Consider the following 9,353-nt stretch of genomic DNA (forward strand, 5'->3'; position numbering starts at 1 on the left):
TGCAAAGGGACCCAAAAGCCAAGAGTGACCTCATCGATTGTGCTCACAGACCACATGACCTACAAAGAAATAAAAAAAGGGTTCTTAAGAAGTGCTTGTGTCAGTGTATGACACTTAACCACAGTGTTTCCTCTGTTAAATGCGTGTCATCTTCCTCTGGCTTTTTTTAAACTTCCCTCACTGAGTAAATGTGGCATTGCATGTTTTGTGTCAAACATTTTTAACTTGTTTTTGGTGATAGCTGATAGAGATATATGGACTATGGACAATGATAGACTTAGATGTAGTTTGTTACAGCAGATAAGATGTGAGTATTCGCAATGTAGACATGGCTAGTATTGATTTCCTTCCTGTTTTTCAGAAAAGGAAGTTGATACTTTAGTGCCAGATCCTTTTTTTTTGCAGAGTGTGTGTGGGGGGGTAGAAATGCATCTTATCCTCACTTTGGGACATAGTTATACAATAGCCTACACACATGCGTGGTCTTTGTTATTTTTTCCTCTCCATCTTGACCCAAGGTGAGTCGATATTCTGCGCTGTTTTGTTTTCTTGCATTTGTAGTGTGCTTGTCAGTGTAAGAGTGGTGATGTGTGTGCCTGCCAGTGTAAATGCATTCGAGGGCTTCACATTTATTAATTACAACTGCAGTCATGTCATCTAGTGTGATCACTTGCTGTCCTCCACAGTGTCAGCCAGCACCCTCAAAGTCATTGGCTTCTTTGGGCACAATGTCACTTTGCCCTGTAGTTACGACTCCCAAACTCACGGCGTCCTGGGTTTCTGCTGGGGACAAGGGATGGTGCCCATGTCCAAATGCTCCAACACCATCCTCTCCTCAGGGGATGGGGTTGTGGTTTTCAGGGAGTCCCCCAGATACCAGCTGCTGGGCAGGGTGGCAGATGGAGATGTGTCGCTGACCATCCTGGATGCTCAGTGGAGTGATGCCGGTGTGTACGGCTGCAGGATTGAGATCCCAGGATGGCTCAATGATAAAAAGATCAACACAGAACTTGTCTTGGAGGAAGGTAATGCTCTTGAAAATTCTCCAGGTTAATTATGATCTCTATTATCGAGCCTTATGGTATTTCATGTCTGCCAGCTCCTGTGGAACAACTTGTTACCCAGGACTGGACACTGACTACTGATGGAAGACAGGGTTAGTAAAATCACCTGTTACAGTAATAACTGAATGATGTTAAATATATTTTTTGCAAATCTAAATGTCCTTAAGCAGCTGTTTTATTGGCAAGGTTTTGTATTCAGCGATTAAACACAACTTAGTTCACCGTATTTAAATTTAAGCATAAACTTTATTTTATTCATGGTAGTAACTGATGCTTTCAACTCCTTACAGACACATTGACAACATCTGCTCCAAATAATGTAGATACATCAACTGAGGTATGGCACTTTTTTTCTTTCAAAAATGAGGAAATGTATTGTTTATTTTCACTTTGTTAAATACAACTTTCCCCCAGAGATCAATAAAGTGTCTGATTCCGATACATAACATATTCACAGTACAAATTATATACAGATAATTATACATTTTCGCAACACAGGAAGACTTTTGTGCCTGAGGTGCTTTAGAAGAAATAATGAAGCACTAACAAAACATGTACAGATAACATAAGGAGGTGTTTGCTTGCAAATAGACTTTAAATAAGAACAGCCGTACACCCATAACTCTAATGCAGTGTTGGGGAGCAGTGAAATACATGTAATTAAGCCAGTCGTTTAACTACACTCTGAACAAGCCTGCTGGTAGTTCAACGGCATTCATATTTTGCATAATGATTCAAGTATAGTTCAATTATTTTTTTGCGATGTTTGTATAGTTAACTACTGAAATGACAAAAAAAATTGGGGCCATTAAAGGGAAAAAAGGAGTCTACACAAATCAACACTTTCTAAAACGTACATTAAACATTATAGTCCACACAAAACACTTTTGAGAACATATATTAAAAATTATAGTCCAAACAAAGTAACACTTTTGAAAACACATTAAACATGATGGTCAACACAAATAGCAAACAAAAGACGTATGGAGTAACAACACGCTTTTGAAAACATACATTTAACATTGTAGTCCACACGAATCAACACTATCTAACACGAACATTAATCAGTATAGTCCACACAAAGTAACAGTTTTGGAAACACAAAACATTATGGTCTACAGAAATCAGCACTTTCAAAAACATACATTAATCATTACAGTGCACACAAATCAACACTTTTGAAAACAAACATTATGGTCTACAGAAATCAGCACTTTCGAAAACAAACATTATAGTCCACACAAATCAACACTTTCGAAAACATACATTAATCATTATAATCCACACAAAACACTTTTGAGAACATACATTTAACATTGTAGTCCATACAAATCAACAGTTTTGAAAACTTAAACATTATAGTCCACACATGTCAACACAATCTCAAACAAGAGACATATATTAGAGAATAACATTGATATGATTTATGTATATACGTATATATTTCATATATTGTATGTGTATGTATGCATGTATGAGTATAAGTGTATGTGAATCCCTTTTGACCCCCCTTTTTCTTTGATCCTGACCGCTATGAAGGCAAAGCCAGGCAATGAACTCATCATGAATTGTAAAACTAAACTCAAATATGACAGGTGTCAATTAGTTAGAAGTATTTATTATTGCTGTTTATTAACAAAATTCAGAGAAGTTGCTGCATGCTATTTTAGAAGTTACCTGCTAACTGAGTAATCCTGCTCAGTGTAATACCCCCATCTTATAGGTTCTCAAAGCAGGTGTCAGACTGATGGACGTTGTATACAAACCCAAAGCTGACATTCCTGCATTTTCCCATCAATAGTGGGATATTTGATTTTTTTGCCTTATAACCTGTGAATAACTGGGGCCTTAAGCAATAAACTCAATTGAGTGGCATTTGTTGCTAGTATGTGGGTTTTTTTGTATTATATTTTGCTATAACTTCGTATCACATGTACATTTGTCATACAGATCATTTTGACCCCAGGGGTAGCTTTGCTGTAGTTCATCTTCTTCCTGTGTGAAGTAATTGGTGTCAAAGTTGCTTCCCCAACACTGTTTGGTTATCAAAAATAAATAATGTGCCGGCACATCTGGCCCTCTTCGGGACTGGAATCATGATTAGAAACGTCATGTGTGTGGCCTTACAATTTGTTTTTATTGACAAAGAATCCAGCTTTATGTGTTGTGGTTAAGGCGGGAAGTTAGAAAGCTATATCATAGTTTTTAATATGAAAGATATTTTTATTAATCTGCATATTTTTGGTGCATATTTTAAAGTATGTGCCAATTATAGTTGACCCAGTCCTTCATGATAAGGTTCATTTTCATTGCAGGAAAAATTCAAAGCCTTCCTGCAAGTGGAAAACATCAGCAGGGCTGCAATTATTTTCTTCTTGGGCGCAATCATAATCCTCGTCTTTGTTTACTGTAAGTGAGGAATGGATTATAGTTTGTGACTCATGTGCCATTCAGATTAATTTTACACATTAAAAGTGGGTTCCTGTTGAGCCAAAAATATCATTTGTGTGCGTTTTTTTATCAACCAGGGAGAAGATTTCTGCCCAAGACGACACTTCAACATCTCAACGCCTCAACTGCTGAGAACATTTACGAAGTGTTATGAATTGCCCCTATGATGGAGTGCTGGTCAACATAATGAGGACATATGAGTGAAGAAGGCACTGCTAGCTGAATGTGTCTTGCCGTGTGCTGACTCTATCCACCTCCTCAGCTTTATTGAGAAACCTTTTGAACCCAGTAAAGCAGCTTACAGGGTCCCACTATTCTCAGATAGCTCCGAAAAAGGCAAATGTGTGTCATGTGCGTCTGAGCAGATGCAAAAATATCCTGCAGATTAATTAATTTGCTTCTATTTTTCTGTCTGTTTTTCATGGCAAAGTTGATGTCGCAGCTCTGAAAAGCTTGTGGACGGTTCATACTTGTGTACACAATGCCACCTACTGGACTCAGTGTGTCATTATCAAAATGTTAAAGAAGATTCTACTGTGAATGCACTGTACATTTACTGTGAATCAATCAAATGTTTATTTTAATTTTTTTTTTACTGTAATGGTTGGATTTAATGTATGAATTGTAGATTTAAAAGTGGTTGAATAACTTTGTAAAATAAAAAAGACATTATGGACAGACAGTTTGTGTTTTGTTTTATGAAAATGCTAAATCCACCTCACTCTTAACTTTCAGGTCCACATGAAAAACATTTCGGCCACCTTTGTATCTGTTTATGATGAAAGTGATTGACAGCTCAGTTTCACAGTAAAATTGTTTTTCAATTCTCTCAGTGAGGTGACAGACATTTAGTCTTTCTCTTTCTGTTATACCTCCTTGTAATAAGGTTTTTTTTAATTAGTATTAGTATTGAATTACCTTGTGTTGAATTGTGCTATACAAATAAACTTGCCTTGCCAACTTGCCTATTAATATTATGTGAGGAGTCATTCAAACCCATTCATTTTCTTTGAATTTTTGTTGTGGCAAATTAAGTCAAATGAAAGTGTGACTGTGTTTATGGCAACTTTATATTTTGGGTGTGTTGTTTTTGTGTCGTTTTTTAAATTGTTGTCACTTTATGCAACTTTCCCCTTTACAGGCATCTACTTTTTTGCGTCTTAGAGTTCATTATGTTACCCTCTATGAGCAAAATTAAATAAATGTAATGACCTCTACCTCAATATAAATCTCCTTGGATCTGCACAACTACACTTAACAGCTGTAATGTTGTGTAAATGATATTAAATCGCATTTAACTGAAGTTAATGAAAGGGGAAAATCACAATACTCACTTACTTGTATTTCTAGATTGTAGTAGTTGGACCAAGTGATCAAAAGAAGTTCTGTGCTGGGTAACGTAACAGGCAGCAGACCTGAATGTTTACTCAGCAATCTGAGAAACACACAGACGTCCAGACTTTCAACTTCCAGCAGTGTCGTCATATAATGGACACATTTTTGGTAGCCCTGTGTGTTTATGCTCAAACACCGACAATAAAAGCTACTGTAGGTGAAGAAGAATGTTCAAACATAGGGATGGAGAACCAGAGGCATTGCACCTGTGACATTCTCTACATGAGAAGAATTTAATTGACTTGATTTAGCTGCTCATTTCTACAGAGGAAATCATTTTTGTCGTTTGCCTTTTTTCAGGTTGTGTGTCTGCAGAATGCACCGTAGCTACTGTGGAGAAAGTGCCACTCTGCCATGCACCTGTAATGCTCATTACCGTGGCGGACATCCTGTGTGCCGGGACCGAGGGGCCCACTCTTACTGGGACTGCGCTGATGAAAGTGATCAAGTCAGACAGGAGGTCTGTGACCAGCAGATTGCCAAAATGCTGCCTGAGTGACATGCCCCTGATCATCAGGTAGGTTGAGGAAAGCGAGCAGAAATACCAGCTGCTTTAATGATCTCATGCCAGCTGAGAGGCACATGGAGACAAATAAAAGATCACTACATGATCCAGTATGTTGTGGAAATAATTCACAGCTACAAGTTACTGTGTTTTGGAAATTTGTGATGGTAGGAGTGGTGTATAAAGACAGTTGTTTTTAGCACCTCCTTGCCCCTTGATAGTGGAAATGAGAGGTGAAGGAAGTGACATCACTGTTTGTAGGAGTCCTGTGTGTGATGGTGGCAGTCCGATTACATGCTTCACGATTTATCTCAAGCACAGACGGGGTAACCAACAGAATCTGCACAGAGTTTGGACAGCTAGCTATGTGTTCCATCCCCTGTACTGAGAGAAAATGCAGCGTGGATCTTAGTGCACCCATCTATCGTTTCCTGTCTCAAATCTTGAAACGACTCGGTGGCTTTGTGGATCAGCACCCAGCAGAGACCTAGAACCTTTGTTTGCCTTTAACAGTGTTGGCAGAAGTAAAGCCAGCACTGTTCTTACAGTTGCAACAAAAGAAGCACATCTAATACAATATTTATCTATGAAGAATAGCTGGATTTTATTAAGTTTTTATGATTGACTCCTCAAAATTTTTGTTCCAGGGTCCTCCCTTGGATATGCAGCTTGGGGTCACTCGGAGGGTAAAGTCCTAACTTTGAAATGTTAGCTGCAGACACACTCAACTTTTTGAAAATGTTTTTTCTTTTAGTATTTTAAAAAATAGGACATTTTCTTTCCCTTTTACCGGGCAGCCTCTGAGGGCTGAGCTCAGAAACAGCCCTGCAGAGTTAGAGCATCGGCTACAGAGGGTATGACTCTGCAGGCGGACAGTTTAAAAGGTAGCAGCACCAAAGTGTTGCAGCCACATGTGAAATAGAGAGCGTCGTTCTGAGCAACCTGAAGCCTTCTGCTGTCTGCAGCGTGTACATACAGGATAGGCTAGGAGTTACTGGACGAGCTGCTGCCACAGTCTGGGGACAACACACCACATCTCTCACTTCAGGCGCCTAATGTTTTTTTTATATGGAGATTTTAACCTCTTATGACCTGATGAAACTCTTAAAAAGGGAACATTTACACACAGAGAATTACTGATACTCAAGTCTCCCTGTCTTTGAAATCACAGCATTAAGACTTGAATATATTGTGATGTCATCGGGTAACATTGTTTTCAATTTACAATGCTAAATTAGTGACTCGTACATTTGTTTGAAATATTCCAAAAAAAAAAAATTTTGTTAGATGTAATAAAAATGGCAATGACAAGATCAGATGAATTCTGTGTTTTCTGTATCTTAGGGTGATTTTGCTCTTGTTTTTTTATCCTATTTGCAAATTGTTTTTTTCTCACATTCAGTCAGACAGCCCAAAATATAAAAGAAGCAAGCTTTTAAAATATTTTCTCCCCTGCGTGTCTAAATGCCTTGTGTAAGTTGTTTTATTCACAGTGCTCATTTAATATTTATGTTTTTGTTTTTTTCTATTTCTAAGTAATTGGCTGTATCACTTTGTTAGAGAAGTGTTGATGACACACAAATTTTAAACTGTAGAGGGTTACCCCGAAGAATTCAGCATTGGAGTTGTCGCAGCTCTGTTATTTCCAAAATTAATCATATGCATTTTTAATTAATACAACATTTATACAGATAATTTTACTCTTGTTGAAAAAACAGGTTTGATGTATTCTCAGACCGTAAATGAAACCTCTGTGTCGTGTTCCTGAAGCCTGTTTCAGTGTAAAAGAAATAACAGTTTATTTTGTATTATATAGATAGATAGATATATGTTAAAAGCTGTTGATGATTGTGTGCACATGTGGGACGGACTTAAGGCTGGAAGAGAAACAGAAAGCGTAAAGTATAAAGTATGGTTTTCTGAATGTATTTTGATATACATTATATTTGTGTCACACAGATGTCCTGGCCCTCTTCAGTAACAGTTCTCCTCAAAAGGGCAAGATGTGCCAAAACACTTAGCTTAAACGCTTACTTAAGTCAAAACATAATTATGAAATAATTTAACAACTTAATGTAACTGTGCACTTGTATGGGTTAAAGCTGGAAGCAAGAAATAGTGTAAAGCAATAATAGTTTTTTAACATACAATATAAATGTAACTGTACTATATATTTATGACACATATATATAAATAAAACCATGAGCCAGTTCTAATTGACCCAGTCCCTCAAGATAAGGTTCATTTTTATTGCAGTGAAAATTCTGAGCCCTGCGGCAGGGTGGCAGCTGTTTTCTTCCTCCTCATAATCATAATCCTCGTCTTTATTTTCCATACCCGACTCGCGTGCCATCCAGATTAATTTTACACATTAAAAGTGAGTGGGCCTTCCTTCTTTCGTCTATTTTAGAAATACAGTTTGTACCGGATGATTTTTGAGTATAATTGACATCCAGTGCCAACATTCAGTACCGATACAGGAAGTACAGCCATTTCTCAAGTGGGTGTGAATTGGTGAAGAGCAGCTTGTAATTTCATCCCAGATTCAAGTAGTAAATGTTGTTTTTAACCACTTTAACCATAACGTCACTCTATCCCTAACATTAATCAAGGGCATTAATTCTCTGACTTTAACCCTCTGGAGTCGACAGACGCGCCGGTGTGTCCAAATCACTTGACCAATTTAAGATGATGTCGCAGCAAGATGCTAGCCTGCCGTTGCCAGACCCAATTCGCAAAACGGGAATGGGTCTGGACACGGACTGTACATTTCCTCTATTTCCGAGGGGGCGGTATCAATGGCTGTCACTCAAAGTGCCCCTTAACGCAATTGGAAAGATGGAAAACCAATCAGAGTAAATGAAACGTGTGACGTAGGCTAGCACAACGCCACTGTAAACACACCAGCAAAATGCAGCGGAGATAAGCTGTGATGATGTCTGGGAAAGAGTGTTGCTGTCTTTGCAGATTTCCTCCTCACTGTGGACTCCGAGTTGCATGGCTGTGATTCCCAGCTTGGTCGCTTCCCTGACCTGCTCCTCCATGATAGCCACTGGGTTTTCACTGAGTAATAAACAGTTGTGATTGGCCCGGTAAGCTTTAACCGATGCTAGAATGCGCCTTTATGATTGCATGGCCAGACTGATCTGCGGAGCGAAATAGAATATGAGCTCGTGAGATTATGATGGTTTCACCAGGCTAGCAAAACGCAGCCTCGCTGAGTCTCTGATCAGCTTCTGTCGAAAGTGCGAACTTCAAACCAGTTTTAAATTGTGTTGTTAACAAACGAGACTCACGATAAATAATTTACACTGTTCTTTTTCCTGAATGTTGTCGTCATGTTTGGTGCGTGTTTGGTGCAGAAAGAAACGGTAAAAACAGGCAATGCTCACAAGCAGAGAGTGCTTGCAAGCAAAAAAATGACACACTGTAAAGTCACACAGTTGAGGTTGTGCTGTAAAAAATGACACCAAACGAGGCAAGGTAAACCGTTTTTAAAGGGCCAGTGTGTAAAATGGGTTGAAAACAGTGACATCAGTGGTCAAATTCTAGATTGCAGGGCTCACTCGCTCACCCCTCCCGTCGGGTAAATGACGGTGGCCTCGTAGGGTCAAAAAGCCTTGTGCACGAGTTTTTCAGGAGTAGGTCTATCTAGCGACGAGGTGAATGTTTATTTAGAAATCTAAGCCATGTTACGATATTGTAATGAATCCCTCACGAGCAGGAGACCAGAGGAGTGTTCGGGAAAAAGGCCAGTTTATTTGAGCTCTGACTCTTCTAGCGTAACAGACACACTTCATAACTTTACACATATACTCGTTTACCATACCGAGTGGGCACCCCCCCTCCCCTCTCTGCTCAATCTCCAGCCCGCACACTGACTGACAGCGTAGCCGGTAAACAGAGCTCAGCTGTTTATTTAGCCTAGCAATATCTCC

At 38.9% G+C, this 9,353-nt stretch overlaps 1 protein-coding gene across 3 annotated transcripts; it reads left to right on the forward strand.

Moving 5' to 3' along the window:
* Positions 1-257: 257 nt before the first annotated feature.
* LOC126389323 (T-cell immunoglobulin and mucin domain-containing protein 4-like) lies at positions 258-4,196 on the forward strand. Of its 3 annotated transcripts, XM_050042952.1 has the most exons (6): positions 258-518; positions 687-1,025; positions 1,100-1,156; positions 1,355-1,401; positions 3,380-3,473; positions 3,593-4,196. In XM_050042952.1, the coding sequence occupies exons 1-6, from the start codon at positions 476-478 to the stop codon at positions 3,667-3,669; spliced, it is 657 nt and encodes a 218-aa protein (XP_049898909.1). In that variant the 5' UTR covers positions 258-475; the 3' UTR covers positions 3,670-4,196. The 3 variants fall into 3 exon arrangements, with proteins under 3 accessions (XP_049898909.1, XP_049898911.1, XP_049898910.1); XM_050042954.1 differs by lacking the exon at positions 3,380-3,473; XM_050042953.1 differs by lacking the exon at positions 1,100-1,156.
* Positions 4,197-9,353: the final 5,157 nt, after the last annotated feature.

Source organism: Epinephelus moara, chromosome 4 (assembly GCF_006386435.1).
Source record: "Epinephelus moara isolate mb chromosome 4, YSFRI_EMoa_1.0, whole genome shotgun sequence".
Lineage (NCBI taxonomy): Eukaryota > Metazoa > Chordata > Actinopteri > Perciformes > Serranidae > Epinephelus > Epinephelus moara.